The sequence below is a fragment of the Procambarus clarkii genome, chromosome 65 (genome assembly GCF_040958095.1).
Source record: "Procambarus clarkii isolate CNS0578487 chromosome 65, FALCON_Pclarkii_2.0, whole genome shotgun sequence".
Classification (NCBI taxonomy): Eukaryota; Metazoa; Arthropoda; class Malacostraca; order Decapoda; family Cambaridae; genus Procambarus; species Procambarus clarkii.
Window position 1 is genome coordinate 14872707 of NC_091214.1, and position 22497 is coordinate 14895203.

General features: G+C 48.5%; 1 protein-coding gene across 1 annotated transcript in view; it reads right to left on the reverse strand.

The window, feature by feature from the left end:
• Positions 1-210: 210 nt before the first annotated feature.
• LOC123748135 (lachesin) overlaps positions 211-22497 on the reverse strand; it is a 51862-nt gene continuing 29575 nt past the window's right edge. The window contains exons 5-6 of the mRNA XM_045730328.2: positions 17522-17698; positions 211-11440 (exon numbers count right to left, since the gene is read on the reverse strand). Of these exons, the coding sequence (XP_045586284.1) occupies positions 11007-11440; positions 17522-17698 (611 nt within the window). The 3' untranslated portion in view covers positions 211-11006. The remainder of the gene's footprint in view (positions 11441-17521; positions 17699-22497) is intronic.

The window sequence follows — 22497 nt, forward strand, 5'->3', positions numbered from 1 at the left end:
CGGACGCAGGTTCGAATCCTCGTCATGGCCCTTGTGGATTTGTTACACTGGTCTCCTCCATCATAGCTTCATACCTCTCAGGTGCTCTCTCTCTCTCTCTCTCTCTCTCTCTCTCTCTCTCACGTGTGCACACCTGACTTCTGGCAGGTGGTACAACTTCTCATCTACCGGTAGTAGTGGTCAAGGGGGGGGGGAATGAAACGTCAAGGATCAATATGTAACATTTTTACTTTCTTAACATGTGAACAAGGACAACAGTTGACATGAAGCATGTTAGGTCATGGAGGTCACACCCTAGAGTCTGACCTGGAACGGCACACCCCCACCTGGCGGTCCAGAGACCAAATATGTTAACTACCTTAGGACAACAGAGCTCAACGAAGAAATATAAAGTCAAATATTTTAACTTGGTACAAACACATCTCAATTGGAAAGTCTTAGGGGCCAAACTTAACCTGACATGGGACATTTCAGGTCAGTTTGGTAGACCCAAAATACCAAAGTCATTACCTTGATGTGGAACACTGCAGCCCGTTTGGAAGGTCAAACGAGGTCAGTTATACACTTAAAATAGCAATTAATCTTTCAAGAGGTCAGAGGTACATTTTGGCTGTTCTCAACGCCAGAGTTCCATTGGCACTTGAGACACCACAACAAAGACTTGGATATACCGCCCCTTACCTTAAGTATATATTCTCATCACCTTAGCTCACCACCTCCTTCCTTATACAATTCATCCATTATTGCTTCCCCCCTTACTTCTGATTCAATACCTCCTTACTCCCAGGAGAGGTGTGGCGGACCCCTTCACCCTTTACCCCCAAGAGGGGGGTGTGACGGAGCCCTTCACCCCTTACCTCCAAGAGGGGTGTGTGACGGAGCCCTTCACCCCTTACCTCCAAGAGGGGTGTGGCGGAGCCCTGACTGACAGAGGAACCTCTACATTCGATACGAAATGATTACACTTGTTTACAACAGTCCTAGATATACTCACTTATGATAAGTTTATGTAAATATGTGAAATATAATGTTGGCAATATATTAACGTAAGGTGATATGTGAGATACAAAGGGCCGGAACAGACACGCCCACTCGACACCCGCGGAGATACTATGTACAAGGTCAGGGTGACTGAGGCTGAGGTGGAGGGCCGGAGCGTGAGGACTCTTGTCTACCTCACACAGGTAGCTACTGCTGGATGCTCCCTCTCTCTCTCTCACACACGCACACACACACACACACACACACACACACACACACACACACATTATATATATATATATATATATATATATATATATATATATATATATATATATATATATATAAATAAACGCCTCTGAAATCGACAATAAAGAGACAATCAAGGTAATATTAACACAAAAGAAAAGGAGGAGGGAGGAAAATCTGAGAAAGAGAGAGAGAGAGAGAGAGAGAGAGAGAGAGAGAGAGAGAGAGAGAGAGAGAGAGAGAGAGAGAGAGAGAGAGAGAGAGAGAGAGAGAGAGAGAGAGAGGGAGAGAGAGGGAGAGAGAGAGAGAGAGAGATATTCTAGTTACATGGCACAAGGAGATGGAGAAATAACTCTAAGAACAAGGAGAAAGTTTTGACACTGTATAAGATAAAAGGAGAGCAACACTGCAGCATTCTTGAGGTATTTCCTGCCACCTTAACATTACACAATCGATGCTAGTCTAGTTGCTGAAGAAACAGTGGAGAGAGAACTTCCCACTTATGGAGCTCAAGGCCCACCTGCACTCTGAAGAAGTGAAGGTCTTTACACCCAAGCACAGTCATCATCCATGTATATTTAGCAGGTCCCCACTGCTCTCCAGTCACCTACGTGGGTAGCTTAGGTGCGCGTTTATCAAGGGAGTCTTCCACCAACTCCATTAAGGCCAGAAGTGCGATTCTTCAACACATTATTAGTCCTTAAGCTCCAGAAAACTGGCGGCTGTAAGAGACATTACAGGACCGTCGTTCGCATCATTTACGCAGTATAAGGTAAAGTTCACCAGCACTTACAGATACCAGCTAACTTACACAACTTTGTTTACAACTCTCGTGTATAATTACAGGTCTTCACTCCTACACACAGGAGACTTTACACGTTAATTATAGAAGATCAGTTGCTTACAACTTAAGTTGTTTAATTACAAGTGTTCCTCCCTTACTCACAACACATACAAGTTCTCAAAGGTTTACAGTTAATTATATGAGATTGGATTCTACTACCCAGGTGTCTAATTACAGGTGTTGGCATAGAGTCACACATGCAGGTGAGGGACCTCTTGACATGTAGACAGGACCGGCTAGAGCCCTGCAGGGCGGTGTGGCCAACACCACATATGCTGGAAGCAAGGAAGGCATCACACTCACACAACTCAAGTGTGTAGACGGACACTTGACTATCGAATAAGGCAAGGCTTGCCCATCTGAGGTGTATTGTGTCCGGGGACACACCACAGGGCAGGAGAGGTGAGGCTGTAGAGGAGAGGTGAGGGGAGAGTGGAGAGAGGTGAGGTGAGGAGAGAGAGGTGAGGGGGAGAGTGAAGGAAAACAAAGAGCTGCGCATTCTAACCTTACATGAGGAAATGAGCCGAGTGGTTGTGAACTTGTACTCTACCTCTGTGTTGGTCTTAAACATCGCTGATTGCTTATATTCTATTACAGTTCACTCTAAAGAATGGAATTTTTGTTCACAATTATAATTGTGTTTAACTAAACAATGTAGGATTCGAACCTAGGCGGAACCGGTGTCTACGGTGAATTAGACCAGGCCTTATTGCTTGGCGTTTGATTAAAATCGTAAGAGTGGTGGAGATGCACTAAGTTTGTGTCTTAGATGAGATGAGGTACTCAAGGAGACCTTACAGGGTAGGGTGGGTAGGGAATGGTTCGGTGTTGACCTATCCAACTCTGGAGGGTTATTAAGGCCTCCACATTACCTTACTGACCAACCAGCATGTATACTTTAATCCTCAACTGAGTCCATAAGTAAAGTCAATTCTTAGTTTATATTCACCGAGCAGCGGGGTATATCTATATCTCTGTGTGTATATTCCTAGGGTAGGTAATACGTACACATTGTATGGGATACGTACACAAACTTCGATCACTGCACATTCACACAAAGGGAGTAAAGTAACCTCTCCCAGTATTCCCTCATCATAAGTGCCACACCATACTGATTGCCATTAGTGCCTAAGTGAGCAAGTTTCATGTGATCTCACATCCATAAGTCAAGGGGAAAATAATAGCTCCAAGTCCACTATAACCAAAAAACCAGCGTTAAATGTAATGAAACGCCATTTTCTGGGCGAGACCCGTCGGCTCACCAGAGGTATCCGGGCTGATATGTATATATTAGCTTTCTGGCATCAGTCAACGAGCATGGAGTTCTTGCCTACCGGGGACCACAAGCCAGAACCTGGCCCCCTTAGAGAGGCACGAGGACCAATGACCTATAGAAACCCCCGTGTGGTTGGGAGCATTCTGTGTCTGCCATCGACTGGGTCAGGTACCCAGAAAGGTAGGCACCTTAAAACAAACCCCTGTTCTGGTGAAAATATTGCTACCGAAAGCCGAACGAGTGGACAGAACCCCCAAAATGAAAACTAGCAACTAGCAGGACGTCCTCACATTGCTACGCCGCTATCTGCACACCCCCTTCCCCCTCCCCGGAAGGGGGGGGAAGGGGGAGTCTCAGACCCTCGCACCGGCGATCCACCCTTCAGTTCTTAGGCTGGATGTCAAAAACATGCGAAAAACACTGTCGATTGGAAGGGAGGGAGGGAGGGAGAGATTACATTCAACACTCAACATTACATTCAACGCTGGTTTTCTGGGGGGAGCCCCATCGGCTTCCTGGAGCTAACTACCCAAAGACAAGGAAAAAACAGGGACTTACCCATGGAGCGGTCGGTCCTCACTCCTCAATGCAAAGTCGAGACAACTGGCTGCAACTGCCGACCCAATGTAACGCAGGTCCTACGAGGTCCAGGAACATTGACAGGGTAGCGAGCGGCCAGGACCCTGTTCGACCTTCAAAATCCCCGTGTTCGAATGTCAACCCAAGACATGTTGCCAAAGATGGCAGTCAAAGCAGCAAACTTATGAACTTAGTGGACACGAGCAAAAACCGCAGGTTGGCAAGACTTAATAACCCTGCAGACGACCTGGAAGACCTGTGCCCAGGAATAGGGAAGAAGGGAAACCAGGTCAACCCAAAGTGCATCCCTGGCCACTGAAGCAGTGGCGTGCAAATAACGGCACAGAGCCGCAACCAGACAGCACATGATGCACCCACGGCCTGACCAACCAAGCATCAACAATCCAAGGAACCCTCCGGAAAGCAGCAGAATCATTCTTCACCAGAAAAGAAGGAGACGACTGCAACCGAACAAACTAACCACCAGGATCAAAAGAGCAGAATCCCCTGTGCCGGAGGAGAGCATGAAGCTCCCAGACCCGACCAATGCCAACAGGAAAAGAGCTTTAGAAAACCAAAGGGGGCCACAACAAACCGAGGAGAAGAGAGAAATGAGAACTCCCGCTCCAAAAATCAGGACGGCTCAGGCGGCGCATGAGCAGGCCGGAGGTGAAACAATGTACAACATAGCTTGCGGAACGGAGCAGAAGTAACATCACTACCGAATGCAAGCTGAAGTGGCTCTACCAGCTCCACACAATACGAGGCGACAGTATTTGGCATAAGATGGAACATAACATTTCCTGGAACAACCACGAAAGGAAGGACAAAACAACCCTATGAGAGACCAAAGTGCACCTATGCAGTGATAGAAAAAAACCTGTAGGACTGCCAGGAAACTTCATACTGCTGCTGAGACGAAGCACGCAGGTGGGAGAACAATAACGAAGCCACCTGCGCCCCCATACAAGTGATGATAGACCCAAGGCAGAAACTCCAGGCGCAAAGACTCCAGGAATAGACCGAACCAGTCTTGTACCGGGCTGGACCAATCTGCAGAAAGAGGCGGAGCCGCGAGAAGACCACCAGGTTCAAACACCAAGCAAGCAGTGCCTGAAACCAAGGCTGGGCCGGCCACCAAGGAACCAGAAGGACAACTCTACCCTAGTAAGTCTCCAAGCGAGCTATGATCTGGAACAACAGCTGAACCAGGGGAAAGAGGTACAGGTAACCCCACCTTGCCCAGTCCAGCCTGAAGGCATCGACCTCGAAGGCCTGGCAGTCGGGGAAGGGCGCCACATATACCGGAAGATGCTTAAACCACGCCAACGCGAAGAGGTCCACTTTCGGAGGCCCGAGCATCCAGCAGAGCCAACTGAACGAGTCGGCGTCGACTGTCCACTTTGTGGAAATGGGAATGAAGTGGAACAGGCTGTCTACCAGGACATTGGACACCACCTGAACGTGAACTGCCAGGAGAACCAAACCCTGAGAACTCAATAGGCGAGTCACCCTGAAGTGACCAGCCCCAAAGAGCCAAGGGACCACATCGAACCCCCACTGTTCAGGCAATGAACCACCGGGAAACACTCCGAATAGAGCCGGATCATCGATCCGTGAGCGACCCAAATCCTCTGGAGTGACATCCACACAGTCGCGAACTCCCGCACTGTGCTGTGGGCTCGACGGAAGGACGGCCCCTTTTCAAGCTGGAGAAATTGCTGACCTGGAGAGCGTGCAGAGATCCATTACTGCTAGAATCCACTCAGTACAACATCTAAACTATTGGAACCGACTAAAGAGTCTAAATCTGTATTCTCTTGAGCGTAGGTGGGAGAGATATATAATAATTTACACATGGAAAATAGTAGAGGGGCTGGTCCCAAACCTGCACACAGAAATAACATCACATGAGACCAGAAGGCAAGGCAGGATGTGCAGAATACCCGCATTGAAAAGCAGAGGTGCAACAGGTACTCTGAGAGAGAACTCTAAAAGCAGAGGTGCAACAGGCACTCTGAGAGAGAACTCTAAAAGCAGAGGTGAAACAGGCACTCTGAGAGAGAACTCTAAAAGCAGAGGTGCAACAGGTACTCTGAGAGAGAACTCTATCAACATCAGAGGTCCGAGACTGTTCAACATGCTTCCATTACACATAAGGGGCATAACTGGGCACCCCTCCCAGTGTTCAAATGAGAACTTGATAAACACCTCCAAAGGATACCTGATTAACCAGGCTGTGACTCATACGTCAGGCTGCGAGCACCTACGTCCAACAGCCTGGTTGACCAGTCTAGCAACGAGGAGGCCTGGTCGACAACCAGGTCGCAGGGTTGGTAAGCCCCGAAATCACCTCAAGGTAACCTCAAGGTAAAGGACCCCACCGAGCCTGGCCGGCTTAGTGAGCACTGGTCACAAAGCCCTAGCAAAGAGAGAACGCGTCAGTAAACATATTGAGCAAGGGCTCGGATAGGCGCCAAGGCACTGAACCCCAATGAGAAAGCCGACGACGCAGCAACCGACGCAAAGCCCCCGGAGGCCGAACCAAGCAGTTGCGAGAGAGGCGGAAGGGACGTCCCCGAAGGAACCAGAACAGCCGACGAAGCAACACCAGACCTGGCGATTAGACCATCATGGCAAAGTTCAAGCTCCCGCACAAACCCTCAAGCAGCCGCCGTGTGACCTGGGAGCCTCTCAGAAACAGACGAAGGCGGGAACGCAGGTGAAGCAGAGCCGCCGGAGGAAGAGACAAGGAAGCGGTCCGAGCATCTCATACAAGACCCAGTCAAGACCGAATCTGAGAGAGAATCAGATGAGACTTCTGCCAGTTCACCAAGAACCCAAACCCGGCGAGCTGGGAAAGAACCAAATCCCTGGCGAGCATACATGCGGACTGGCTGGAAGCCTAAACCAGCCAGTTGTCGAGGTAGGCCAGAACCCAAACACCTATCAGACACAAGCAGGCCACCACTACTCGAGTAAGGTGTGTGAAAACGCGAGGTGCCAGATTCAAGCTGAATGGAAGGCAACGAAAGCAGTAACCCTGATGCTCTACAATAATACCAAGCCAGTCCTTGAACCTCGGATGAATTGGGACGTGCCAATACGCATCATTGAGGTCCAGGGACACCATCCAAGCGTTTGACTCCAACAGAAGATGGACCTGAGACAGTAGTCATCCGAAAGGAGGGGGCAATAAACCCACGGGTTCAGACAGGACAAGTCCAAAATGAACCGGAGGTCCGTGCAGTCCCGTTTTGGGACTGGAAACAGACGAGGTCATTTCGACCATGCTCAAGTGAACCCACTCCAAGATGACTTGACAGAGCGCAGGAGAAGAGGCCTGCCACGCCAGCCCTGAACCCCCCCAGGAGGAGGAGGAGCCACCCAATGCCACTGCAGGCCACACGAATGACCCGAAAGTCCCACGAAACGTGGGACCAGGCGTGATCAAACAGAGTGAGCCTCCCCCCCACCACCCTGTCAGTGGGACGAAACACGAAAGGGCTGATGCACCTTACGAGCACCTAAACGGCGCACAGGGCGATCCCCACGCCAAACAGAAGCAGACAGCACTGAATGCTGCACTGGTGCTGAATCTGGCACCATTGGCCTACCATGATGGGAAGAACCCCAAGCCCTGGCACGACCCCGCCAGGAAGGTGCCCCCCCCCCATGTGCCTCCCGGAGGACTAACAAATCGGACATAGGATGGCTACTAGCCGAAGCTGCCTGCTGATACTGCACAACTGCAGATTCCATAAACAGCAACGAACAAAAATGCGAAGACAGTCTAAGAGCCAGGGCCCAAGCAGATTCCAAGGAAGAAGAGAGCACCGCCTGCGAACACGCAAGTCGAGAAGCAAAAAATCATGAAACCACAGGGGTGGCACAAACAGCTTCATCAATGCAGACAATGCACGTGCCGCTGAGGGCAACGCACCAGACCCAGAGGCGGCCCAAGCTCCTACATATCCACCTCAAGCCAGTCCGAGGACAGCTCAAGGAGGGAGAAGAAACGCAGGGCCGAAGTCAGCAGGCCACGCATATGCAAATCCTCCGCGACCAATGCAGCCAAAAGGGAAGGAACCTGCACATGAAGCTGCATCACACCAGTATCTCGCAGAAGGGCAGGGGCGAACAAACATGCATTGAGATGCTCAAATTCCCCCCTCCCCAAGAAAACCTGCAATGCTATCTGAGCCTCCCCACTGAAGCGTGTGGATCGACAAAATGTATGGTATGTAAGCACGGTCTCGTGCATACAAACAAAAGAGAGGGCAGTCTGATAACCAGGACGACTCCAGAACTTCATAACGAACCCAGTAATGACATGAAGATCCATACATGAAGGAATGTAGAGCCATTACAAAAGCATAATCTGGGTTGCGCAGGAGGTAAGCCGCAACGGCTTCCCACACCACATGGGATGGGATGCGAGAAGCTGAAAACCTCCGGAAAGACGGAACTGAAGAACTGACGGGGTCTCAGAACCGAACCTGGGAAGGGGTAGACGCCAAATCCAATTCGTACGAGGAGGGAGTATAAGAGAACCCCACTCCTTGCAACAGCAAGCCCTGCTCCAAGGGTACAAAAACTCAGGCGGGGTCCAACGAGGTTCAAGGCCCCCAAGTCAATCCCTCCCCTGCCCTGGGAACCTCTCCCTGAAGACCCGGGGCCGAACTGTCCTCCAAATTCCATCCCCCCCCTGCCTCTAAAGAAGGAGCCGCTGAAAAAGCAGAAACGAGGAAGGCCCACTGGTCAGACCCAGATGCTCTGGCTGGAGGATCAGGCTCGAATGCCTCTGCCGCCACCCCTGGAAGGGGAGATCCCCCGAGACCGCCTGAGTCTCAACACCAACTAAACTTTTCCCCGACTCTGATACCCTCAGATGTTTTGGAGCCGGAAGCAAGGGGGAAAAGAACTGGATGAACAACCGAAGGGGAAGGACGAGGGGTGGACGGAACCAAAGTCAAAGCGACTCCCACTCCCAAGTCCGGCTCCCTGTAACCAAAACGGGGCAGCCTCAGGGCATCCGGGAAAACAACCAATCTATCGCATTGTAGCAACCTAAACCTAGAATGCAACGCCTCAGCTACCTGCACCCGCATATCATGATCAGTAGCCTGGGTAAACGGGAGAACGTACAAATAACAAACGTTGCACGACTCCGGGTCAAAAGAATCGCCAACCCTACAGGCAGCATGGCAGAGGCACAACTGGTAACTGCCTCCTGAGACAAGGGGACATAGCAGCCATGAACCTCGCACAAAGCAAGAGGGGACTCGAGGGTCACATCCATCGGACCATGGAGGCCTCGCTGTTATCTGGGTACTAAGGGCCTGAGCCCTTAGCCTTGGTAACACGCTAAGGGAAGCCCGGAAGCACCCCAAAACTACCAAGGAATCTGCTAAAAGCTGCACCCTCAGGACGTGTACACTTGCAGGGGTGTAGCGGAGGACCACCCAGAACAACAGGGTATGACCAACCAAAAGGCAGACCCTCCACCAGGCAACAAAAACAGAAAAAAGGAAAACCCTGCAAGAGGACAACGTGTCCAGGCGGAACAGAGCCGGCCACTATGAGAGGTAAAGGCTAGCTGCGCTATACCCTGCGCCCCTACCAGTGACAAAAACTACCTCCTACCCAGAGGCAAACAAAAACCCCAGCTGACTCCAAGGGTGGCCAAATACCGAGCAGTAAAAGACACAGCGGAGTTAGATCCCAAGGTGACTTGTTGAAGATGGCCCCATGGGCAGTACTTACAGGGCACCTAGGGAAGCAAACCCTAGGTGCATGCAGCCCAAGTACCGAAGACTATTTCTCCTGGCTCGCACACCATCACCAGTAGTGACAGACAACGCCACAAGGCACAGAAAACTGAAACATAATCCGGAGCCAGAGGCATGCGACCTGCCACGACCACATCAGCCAAGTACTGAAGGGTGAATCGCCAGTGTGAGGATCTGGGGCTTCCCCTTCCCCCTCCGGGGAGGGAGGGAGGGGGGGGGGAGCGCAGACAGCAGCTCAGCAACGTGATGACATCATGCTAGTTGGTAGTTTTAGTTTTGGGAGTTCTGTACACCAGTTCGCCTTTCAGTAGCAATGTTTTCACCAGAACAGGGGTTTGTTTTGGGGTCCCTACCTTAGTGGGTGCCTGACCTGGTCGATGGCAGACACAAAATGCTCCCAACCACACGGGGGTTTCTATAGGCCATTGGTCCTCGTGCCTCTCTGAGGGTGCCAGGTTCTAGCGTGTGGTCCCCAGTAGGCAAGAACTCCATGCACATTGACTGATGCCAGAAAGCTAATATATACATATCAGCCTGGATAGCTCCGGGGAGGCGACGGGTCTCACCCAGAAAAAAACATTATTTTCCAACAGGGAAGAATATACAAAAGTATACCTAATGTTTCAGACGGCAGAGAAAATAGAATGGGAAGGTATATTTGGTATTCATTACCAGCTGAGCGAAGGTGACACTCATCAAGGTGTCACTGAGTGTCATCAAGTGTCACCTTCACTGAGTGAAGGTGACATTCATCTTCATGTTAATATCTCATATAAAACGTTCAAGCGTCCCAATATAAAACAGGCTTCCAAAGGTTGATGAGCTACAATTGTCTGAAGGAATGGCTATATGGGTTCCAAGAGGGGTAATTAATACTGTTGAAGTGCTATGTATCGCTATATATATATATGTGGCTGGGAGGCTTGCCTGAGACAGCGAGGTTGTGGGTTGTTAATGTTGCTTGTTACTGTGTTGTGACTCGTGTGGTGTGTGGTGCTCTAATGTTTGTTGTGTGGTGCTCTAATGTGTGGTGAGTGCTGCTCTACAGTGTGTGGTATAGAGGTGAGTGTGGTCCTCTACAGTGTGTGGTGTAGAGGTGAGTGCAGGAAGAGTGTATCAGTCGTGTACAAGGTAACATTAACGTGGAGAAGATGTCACACCAAGATGGCGCGAGAAGTACCGTGGTGGGAGGGTGACAGCGAAACAGAGAGAATAGTGACAGAGAGAAGATGAGACAGAAACTGACAGGATGTACGACGGCAGGTGCGAAAGACGAGGGTTTGGACTAGAGTCGTGACCACAGCGCTGCCAGGGCAATTCCCACGGAGAGAAGTGTGATGGGGTGGTGGAGACGGCGTCGGCGCCAGGCGCTGAGGATGAGGATGCTGTTGGCAGAAGAGGCGGAGGAAGATGAAGAGGAGGAAGAGGCATCCATCTCGCTGTTCTCGGGGAACCAGGGCCTGAGGCCAGGGAGGGAGGCGCCGCCGGAGGTGGGTACGAAGGGGCCGGTGTTGTGCCGCGGTCTGGCCTGCCACGGGTCCCCTCCGGAGCCCTCTGACGGCCCCTGCCGGTACGTGTCCCTGTCCGTGGCCTCGCCCGTGGCCAGGTCGGTGAGGACGCCTGGCGAGGACATGGGCGTGTCCTCGCCGTCCTCGATGCGGTTGGTCTCGATGAAGTTTGGCACCATGCGGGGCGGCGTCGTTGTGGGGGGCGCGATGTCTGTGGAGGGAACCAGAGTTAATACAAGATCACACAGGAGCCTACATCACCACCCAGGCAACTCCCACAAGATCGGCTAGGCCCTACACATCAAAAAGTCAAGACCAGGAATTAACAACCAGTTAACACATAATTACATTCTACCCACTTCAAGGCCCCGAGCCAACACGGAGACGGTAGAAGCAAGAACATAAGCTGCTTATGTTCATGCATTTAATAGCTTATTAATACCCATTATGCCATTCATCCACGTGTTCATCTCAATCACGTCCTGTAACACCTCACGCCAAGTGAATATAAGCCTTTGCAAAAGCATGGTAAATTTGTCTTTGAAAATGTAAGGAGTGCCTTCCAAAACGCATCCCTAGGCATCAGACCATAATAAATTGTGAAAATAAACTTTGGAGAGTTAATTTTCAACTTCCCTCGACAGTAAAGACAAACGTAAGAAATATTGAGAAGATTCGTGGTCACTTGGGGTCAGCCTAGCGGCTACCCCAGTACAAATACCACTGTACCATCCAGTGTCATAAGCAGTAGGTACAATAGTGTGAAGACAGGGTGTAGAGCTAGAGCTTGACCTCCCCTGATAGCGCACACGCACATATATATGAATATCCCCACAAATACACACACACACACACAATCCCTCCCCCTCCCCCTCTCCCCCGCCCCCCAAGCCCTTCCTCCTCCACCAGTCTCCCCATACCAGATCCTCCTAGCTCCCACTCACCCCAGATTCCACAGGTCCGTCCCCCCAGAGGAGAAGCAGAAGAGAGTCAGTTTCAGGGTAATGTACTCGAACATAGATGGGATCACACGCAAGGCAAGTGAACTAAGGGAAAGAGCACAAGAAGTGAACCCAGATGTAATTGGACTCACTGAAACAAAACTCTCAGGAATCATAACGAATGCCGTGTTTCCCCAGGAGTACACAGTAATAAGGAAAGAGAGGGAAGGAAGGGGAGGAAGCAAAGTGGCCCTACTAATGAGAAAGGAATGGAGTTTCAAGGAGATGGCTATCCCGGGCTGTGAGGGTTTCAGAGACTACATAGCAGGCACCATGACAATAGGAGGACCAAGAATAGTAGTAGCGGTAATATATAACCCTCCACCAAATGACAGAAGACCCAGTCAAGAGTATGACAACAACAACATGGCAGTTAACACTATAATTGAGAGGGCAGCCTCTGCTGCCTGTAGAAATAGATCCCACCTGCTCATCATGGAGGACTTCAATCAAAGAAGGATTGACTGGGAGAACAAGGAACCGCATGGAGGTGAGGATACGTGGAGAATCAAACTATTGGAGTTGACTAGAAACTTTTTAACCCAGCATGTCAGAGAACCCACAAGGATGAGAGGAAATGATGAACCAGCGAGACTCGATCTAGTCTTCACTCTGAACGACTCCGACATAAGAGAAATAGGTTTTGAGGCCCCAGTAGGCATGAGCGACCACAGTGTACTGGCGTTTGAGTACCTGATTGAAGAAGGGTTATTGAACTCGAGGAGGGGTACTGAAAACAAAAGGCTGGCATTCCGAAAGGGAAACTATGAGGAGATAAGAAAATTCCTAACAGATATAGCATGGGAAACAGAGCTCAGGGGAAAGTCGGCCCAAGACATGATGGACTACATCACGCAGAAGTGCAAGGAAATAGCAAACAAGTTTGTCCCAGTCCAAAAGGAAAACAGTGGAATGAAGATGAGAAACCCACGGTTTAATCAGAGATGTAGGCTAGCTAAGCAGCAAAGTAAAAGGGCACGGAGAAACTATAGGAATAACAGAACACTGGAGAGCAGAGAAAGATACCAGAATGCCAGGAATGAATATGTCAGGATGAGAAGAGAGGCAGAAAGACAATACGAAAATGACATCGCAAGCAAGGCAAAGACTCAGCCTAAATTGTTGCATAGCCACATCAGGAGAAAAACAATAGTAAAGGAACAAGTTATGAAATTAAGAATAAGGGCAGAAGAATTCACTACAAACGACAAGGAAGTGTGTGAGGAACTGAATAAGAAATTCCAGGAGGTTTTCACCTTAGAGCAAGGAGAAATTCCAGAGATAAGAGAGGGAATAGTTAACCAGGAACCACTGCAAGAGTTTGAGATTACCAGCGGGGAAGTAAGGAAGTATTTACTGTAGTTGGATGTGACAAAGGCTAAAGGCCCAGATGGAATCTCCCCTTGGATACTAAAGGAAGGAGCAGAAGAACTGTGCCTACCACTCTCCATAGTGTATAACAAATCACTGGCAACAGGGGGAACTGCCAGAAATTTGGAAAACAGCTAACAAAGTCCCGATATACAAGAAAGGGGATAGACAGGAGGCACTGAACTACAGGCCATACCATGCAAGCTGATGGAGAAGATTGTGCGAAGAAAGCTAGTGGAACATCTGGAGCGAAAGAACTTTGTAACACAGCATCAACATGGGTTCAGGGATGGCAAGTCCTGCCTCACAGGGTTACTTGAATTCTACGACCAGGCAACAAAAATAAGGCAAGAAAGAGAAGGGTGGGCAGACTGCATATTTTTTGATTGCCAGAAAGCCTTTGATACAGTACCACACAAGAGGCTAGTGAAAAAGCTGGAGATGCAGGCTGGAGTGAAAGGGAAGGTACTCCGTTGGATACAGGAGTACCTAAGCAACAGGAGACAACGAGTCAATGTGAGGGGGGTGAGGTCTCAGATTGGCGAGACGTTACAAGTGAAGTCCCGCAGGGGTCAGTCCTTGGACCTATACTGTTTCTGATATATGTAAATGATCTCCCAGAGGGTATAGACTCGTTTCTCTCAATGTTTGCTGATGATGCAAAAATTATGAGGAGGACTGAAACAGAGATTGACAGTAGGAGGCTACAAGATGACCTAGACAGAGTGAATGGTCCAACAAATGGCTGTTAAAGTTCAACCCAAGTAAATGCAAAGTAATGAAACGAGGTGGTGGAAACAGGAAGCCAGACACAGGATACAGAATAGGAGATGAAGTACTTAATGAAACAGACAGAGAAAGATCTAGGAGTTGATATCACACCAAACCTATCTCCTGAAGCCCACATAAAAAGCATAACGTCTGCGGCATATGCGAGGCTGGCTAACATCAGAACAGCCTTCAGGAACCTGTGTAAGGAATCATTCAGAATCTTGTATACCACATATGCAAGACCAATCCTGGAGTATGTAGCCCCAGCATCGATCCCGTACCTTGTCTAGTACAAGACGAAGCTGGAAAAAGTTCAAAGGTATGCCACTAGACTAGTCCCAGAACTAAGAGGCATGAGTTACGAGGAAAGACTGCGGGAAATGCAGCTTACGACACTGGAAGACAGAAGAGTAAGGGAAGACATGATCACTACCTACAAAATCCTCAGGGGAATTGACCGGGTAGACAAGGATAAACTATTCAACACAGGTGGTACGTGAATAAGGGGACACAGGTGGAAACTGAGTACCCACATGAGCCACAGGGACGTTAGAAAGAACTTTTTCAGTGTCAGAGTAATTTACAGATGGAATGCATTAGGCAGTGATGTGGCAGAGGCTGACTTCATACACAGTTTCAAATGTAGGTATGTCAGAGCCCAGTAGGCTCAGGAATCTGTACACCAGTTGATTGACAGTTGAGAGGCGGGACCAAAGAGCCAAAGCTCAACCCCCCACAAGCACAAATAGGTGAGTACACACACACAAGAAATTAGAGGAAAAACAGTCCAAGATATGATGGACCTGGTCATACGGAAATGCCAGGAGGCCGAAGAGAGATTTATACCAACAGTAAAGGGAAAAAAATAAGAAGGAATATAATAACCCATGGTTTAATAGACAGTGTCAGGAAGCAAAAATGGCCAGCAGGCGGGAGTGGAGGAAGTACAGAAGACAAAGAACAGAGGACAACAGGATCAGATACAACAGAGCTAGGAACGATTACATTAACATAAGACGAACATCGGAAAGAACTTTGAGAACGATATTGCGATCACAGCGAAAAAACAACCTAAGTTACTACACAGTCATATAAGAAGAAAAATGTCGGTGAACGACCAAGTGACAAGACTAAGGAAGACAGAGGGGGCATATACTGAAAGTGACAAAGAAATCTGTGAGGCACTGAATGCCAGTTTCCATGGAGTGTTCACAACCGAGCCTGAGCAGCTCCCATTGTTAGAAGAGATTACCCTAGATGAAAGACTATCAGATATAGAGGTGACAGCAGAGGATGTAATGAAACAGTTGACAACACTGGATGCAACTAAAGTAGTTGGGCCAGACAAAGTATCACCGTGGATACTAGAAAAGGCAGCGCAGGCCCTCAGCGTGCCTTTGGCAAGGATCTTTAATGAATCACTTATGTCGGGAGAATTGCCCAATTGCTGGAAGAGGGCAAATGTAGTACCGATTTTCAAGAAAGGCGATAGGGAGGAGGCACTTAACTATAGACCTGTATCACTGACAAGCATCCCCTGTAAAATACTTGAAAGAATAATTAGGCTAAGACTGGTTGCACACCTGAAGAATGTTTGGTTTGTGAACAAACATCAACATGGGTTCTGGACAGGGAAATCGTGCCTAACAAACCTTTTGGAATTCTATGATAAAATAACGAGGATAAGACAGGACAGAGAAGGTTGTGCACACTACATATTTCTGGACTGCCAAAAAGCCTTTGATACAGTACCGCACAGGAGACTGCTATTCAAACTCGAGAGATAGGCAGGGGTGGAAGGAAAGGCCCTAGCATGGATAAGGAACTACCTAACAGGAAGGAGCCAAAGAGTTACGGGAAGGGGCGAGAAGTCGGACTGGTGAACAGTAACGAGTGGAGTACCTCAAGGATCGGTGCTGGGACCAATTCTGTTTCTAATATATGTTAACGACATGTTTACAGGAGTAGAGTCCTACATGTCGATGTTTGCGGATGATGCAAAGTTGATGAGAAGAGTTGTGACAGATGAGGATTGTAGGATCCTCCAAGAGGACCTGAACAGGTTGCAGAGATGGTCAGAGAAATGGCTACTGGAGTTCAACACGAGCAAATGTAAAGTTATGGAAATGGGACTAGGTGATAGGAGACCAAAGGGACAGTACACAATGAAGGGGAACAGCCTACCTGTGACGACGCGTGAAAGAGACCTGGGGGTGGACGTAACACCTAATCTATCTCCTGAGGCACATATAAATAGGTAACGACAGCAGCGTACTCTACACTGGCAAAAGTTAGAACATCATTCAGAAATCAAAGAAAGGAGGCATTTAGGGCGCTTTACACTGCCTACGTGAGGCCAGTCTTAGAGTATGCCGCCTCATCATGGAGTCCCCATCTGAAGAAGCATATAATGAAACTGGAAAAAGATTCATTAGTTTGCAGTGCGACTCGTCCCAGAGTTACGAGGGATGGTGGTATGAGGAGAGCCAGAAGGAACTGTGCCTAACGATACTAGAAAAAAGAAGGGAGAGGGGGGATATGATAGAAACGTATTAAATATTCAAGGGGACTGACAGAGTGGACACAGACGAAATATTCACACGAAACACTAACAGAACGAGGGGACGTGGGTGGAAGCTGGAAACTCAGATGAGTCACAGGGATGTTAGGAAGTATTCTTTTAGCGTGAGAGTAGTGGGAAAATGGAATGCACTTCAGGAACAGGTTGTGGAAGCAAATACTCTTCATAATTTTAAAACCAGGTATGATAGGGAAATGGGACAGGAGTCATTGCTGTAAACAACCGATGCTCGAAAGGTGGGATCCAAGAGCCAATGCTCGATCCTTCAGACACAAATAGAGTACAAATAGGTGAGTACACTGTTGCATACACACACACACACACACACACACACACACACACACACACACACACACACACACACACACACACTCACGGTAATTAGCTGGTCACAGTGGCTTGTCTGGTCACACACCGTGGGATGAGATGCCAGACTCTTCCCCCTCTCTCACCTCTCTCTCTCTCTCACCTCTCTCTCTCTCCCTTCACTTCTGTCACCACCTTCCTACCTCAAGTCACCACTCTCCCCCCCCCCCTTCCCTCCCTCTCCCTCCCTCCCCAGACTCACAATACACGTTGATATTGGACTCCACTTCGCCAATGGAATTCTTGGCGACGCAGGTGAAGAGGCCGATGTCGGCTGCGGTGAGGTCGTGGAGGGTGAGCTTCATGTGCACGGCGTAGCCCCCCGGCTTGTTGTGTTCCTCGGTCACTCCGTACTTCCCCGACGACATCAGCATCTCTCCTGCGGGAGGCAACAGCAGTCAGGACTCAGGCAGCAACCCCGCCCACCCCTTCCTCAGGCAATGGTTGGCTCCTTTAATGTACTTATCACTTATTTTCACATTTTACACTCCTATAAAGCATGGTTCTTAAGATATATATATATATGCGCCGCGGAGACGGGGGAGAACCTGCTGCATGGGTAACAGCTTCTCCTCCGTATTGTACCGGCTTTAAAAAAGAAAGTGAGAAAGTTCAAAAGCTTGGCTCATGATACTTGCTAAGATTAGCCATGACAGCCATCGTGATGGACTACCTGAAGTAAGCCACACTGTTGGAGAGAAGGGCAACAGCAGATATGATCACGGCATACAAGATTATCATGGGGGAGGAGTGGTAGTTACCATGGCGTGAAAGTTATCATGGAGTGAAAGTTATCATATGCATGACTGAAAGTTATCACGGACGAGGAGTGAAAGTTATCATGGACGAGAGTGAAAGTTATCATGGACGAGGAGTGAAAGTTATCATGGGCAGGAGTGACAGATATCATGGAAGAGTAAAAGTTATCATATGTAGGAGTGAAAGTTATCATGGGAGGAGAGAAAGTTATCATGGGAGGAGAGTAAGTTATCATATGGAGGAATGAAAGTTATCATGGGGGAAGAATGACACTGTTATCATGGGGGAAGAATGACACAGTTATCATGGGGGAAGAATGACACTGTTATCATGGGGGAGGAATGACACTGTTATCATGGGGGAAGAATGACACAGTTATCATGGGGGAGGAATGACACTGTTATCATGGGGAGGAATGACACAGTTATCATGGGGGAGGAATGACACAGTTATCATGGGGGAAGAATGACACAGTTATCATGGGGGAGGAATGACACAGTTATCATGGGGGAGGAATGACACTGTTATCATGGGGGAGGAATGACACTGTTATCATGGGGAGGAATGACACAGTTATCATGGGGGAGGAATGACACAGTTATCATGGGGGAAGAATGACACAGTTATCATGGGGGAGGAATGACACAGTTATCATGGGGAGGAATGACACAGTTATCATGGGGGAGGAATGACACAGTTATCATGGGGGAAGAATGACACTGTTATCATGGGGAGGAATGACACAGTTATCATGGGGGAGGAATGACACAGTTATCATGGGGGAAGAATGACACAGTTATCATGGGGGAGGAATGACACAGTTATCATGGGGGGAGGAATGACACAGTTATCATGGGGGAGGAATGACACAGTTATCATGGGGGGAGGAATGACACAGTTATCATGGGGGAAGAATGACACTGTTATCATGGGGGAGGAATGACACTGTTATCATGGGGGAAGAATGACACAGTTATCATGGGGGAGGAATGACACTGTTATCATGGGGAGGAATGACACAGTTATCATGGGGGAGGAATGACACAGTTATCATGGGGGAAGAATGACACAGTTATCATGGGGGAGGAATGACACAGTTATCATGGGGGGAGGAATGACACAGTTATCATGGGGGAGGAATGACACAGTTATCATGGGGGAGGAATGACACAGTTATCATGGGGGAAGAATGACACAGTTATCATGGGGGAGGAATGACACAGTTATCATGGGGGAGGAATGACACTGTTATCATGGGGGAGGAATGACACTGTTATCATGGGGAGGAATGACACAGTTATCATGGGGGAGGAATGACACTGTTATCATGGGGGAGGAATGACACAGTTATCATGGGGGAAGAATGACACAGTTATCATGGGGGAGGAATGACACTGTTATCATGGGGGGGGAATGACAGTTATCATGGGGGAGGAATGACACAGTTATCATGGGGGAAGAATGACACAGTTATCATGGGGGAAGAATGACACAGTTATCATGGGGGAGGAATGACACAGTTATCATGGGGGAAGAATGACACAGTTATCATGGGGGAAGAATGACACAGTTATGATGACTGCCTACCTGTTGACTACATATTATCGAATTCGGGAATCAGTGTCCCCGCGACCCGGTCTCTGACCAGGTCTCCTGGTCTGATCAACCAGGCTGTTCTATACTGCTCCTCGCACCCTGGCATATGAGTCACAGCCTGGTTGATCAGGTATCCTTTGGAGGTGCTTATCCAGTTCTCTCTTGAACACTGTGAGGGGTCGGCCAGTTATGTCCCTTATGTGTAGTGGAAGCGTGTTGAACAGTCTCGGGCCTCTGATGTTGATAGTTCTCTCTTGAACACTGTGAGCGGTCGGCTAGTTATGCCCCTTATGTGTAGTGGAAGTGTGTTGAACAGTCTCGGGCCTCTGATGTTGATAGTTCTCTCTTGAACACTGTGAGGGGTCGGCCAGTTATGTCCCTTATGTGTAGTGGAAGTGTGTTGAACAGTCTCGGGCCTCTGATGTTGATAGTTCTCTCTTGAACACTGTGAGGGGTCGGCCAGTTATGCCCCTTATGTGTAGTGGAAGCGTGTTGAACAGTCTCGGGCCTCTGATGTTGATAGTTCTCTCTTGAACACTGTGAGGGGTCGGCCAGTTATGCCCCTTATGTGTAGTGGAAGTGTGTTGAACAGTCTCGGGCCTCTGATGTTGATAGTTCTCTCTTGAACACTGTGAGGGGTCGGCCAGTTATGTCCCTTATGTGTAGTGGAAGTGTGTTGAACAGTCTCGGGCCTCTGATGTTGATAGTTCTCTCTTGAACACTGTGAGGGGTCGGCCAGTTATGTCCCTTATGTGTAGTGGAAGCGTGTTGAACAGTCTCGGGCCTCTGATGTTGATAGTTCTCTCTTGAACACTGTGAGCGGTCGGCCAGTTATGTCCCTTATGTGTAGTGGAAGTGTGTTGAACAGTCTCGGGCCTCTGATGTTGATAGTTCTCTCTTGAACACTGTGAGGGGTCGGCCAGTTATGCCCCTTATGTGTAGTGGAAGCGTGTTGAACAGTCTCGGGCCTCTGATGTTGATAGTTCTCTCTTGAACACTGTGAGCGGTCGGCTAGTTATGCCCCTTATGTGTAGTGGAAGCGTGTTGAACAGTCTCGGGCCTCTGATGTTGATAGTTCTCTCTTGAACACTGTGAGGGGTCGGCCAGTTATGTCCCTTATGTGTAGTGGAAGCGTGTTGAACAGTCTCGGGTCTCTGATGTTGATAGTTCTCTCTTGAACACTGTGAGGGGTCGGCCAGTTATGTCCCTTATGTGTAGTGGAAGTGTGTTGAACAGTCTCGGGCCTCTGATGTTGATAGTTCTCTCTTGAACACTGTGAGGGGTCGGCCAGTTATGCCCCTTATGTGTAGTGGAAGCGTGTTGAACAGTCTCGGGCCTCTGATGTTGATAGAGTTCTCTCTCAGAGTACCTGTTGCACCTCTGCTCTTCAACAGGGGTATTCTGCACATCCTGCCATGTCTTCTGGTCTCATGTGATGTTATTTCTGTGTGCAGGTTTGGGACCAGCCCCTCTAATATTTTCCAAGTGTAAATTATTATATATCTCTCCCGCCTGCGCTCTATGAATTCTAGCAGTAAAAGATCTTTTCACGTTCTCCAGGTCAACAATTTCTCCAGCTTTGAATGAGGCTGTTAGTGTGCAACAATATTCCACTGTAGAAAATACTAACGTCTTCAAAATGATCATAACTGGCATGTCATCTTCTGTTTATAAGGTTCTTGTTACCCAACCTGTTCTTTCTTCTTGCAGTTGTGAAGGTAACTTTGTTGTGTTCTGTAAAAGGTCTTATGTCATGATTACTCCTAAATGGCGCTTCATCTTTCAGTAGTGTGATCTGACTCCGTTTTATATGTGGTTTCTGCTTTGATGTTTTTGTTTTTCCCATAGTGTTGTAATTGGAATTTATCCTCATTAAACATCATGTTATTTTCTGTGGCCCAGTGAAAGACTTGGTTAACATGGGGCTGGAGGTTGGCTGTGTCCTCTCTAGTGTCTACTCTCATCAAAGTACCGGTGTCATCTGCACAGGATGATACAGTATTGTCCAGTAGTTGCAGATGATACATGCTTTACTGTATTATCTGCAAATGATGATACAGTAAACATTCCATTGACCTGGCCTGTATTAACTGGGCTATGAGCAGCCTTAATAAGGAAAGTTTCCAGAAGCAGGAGCCTGCTGCCAAACTGGAATTTCCAACTTTCCCTGACTACTACTGAAGGCCAGAGGAAATAGTGATCCACGTCATAGAAATTATTGAAAGCTGAAAATTCCAGTTTGGCAGCAGGATGCTGCTTCTGGAAACTTTCCTTATTAAGGCTGCTCATAGCCCAGTTGATAGAGCTACGACCTCACAAGCGTGAGATCCAGGGTTCGAGACCCATACAGGCCAGGTGATTGGAATATAGTTTGTGTCCTTGTCTTTGTGTCATATGAGGATGAGAAAGAGTACTGAAGCAAGCACAGTGCCCCGAGGGACTGTGCTTTTCACAGTTGATGATCCAGATTTCACTTTGTTGACATTACACTCTGGGTTATGTTTGTGAGGAAGTTACAGGTCAATCTCCCTACTTTGTCAGTAATTCATGTTCCAGACATACTGTGCGCAATAATACATACGGTGAGCTCGATTGTTGTTATTGAGGTGCAAGGGGAAGATGGCTTGAGGGGAGGAAGGTCACTGTTATCATGAGGGAGGAATGACACTGTTATCGTGGAGAGGAATGACAGTTATCTTGAGGGAGGAATGACAAATGATGCGAACGTCACTGGCGCCAACGACAATGGTCACATTTGTCGAAGGCTTTTGCGAAATCTGCGTATTTGAGCGGCGTGCTTGTCTTCCATGGCATCTATGGCCA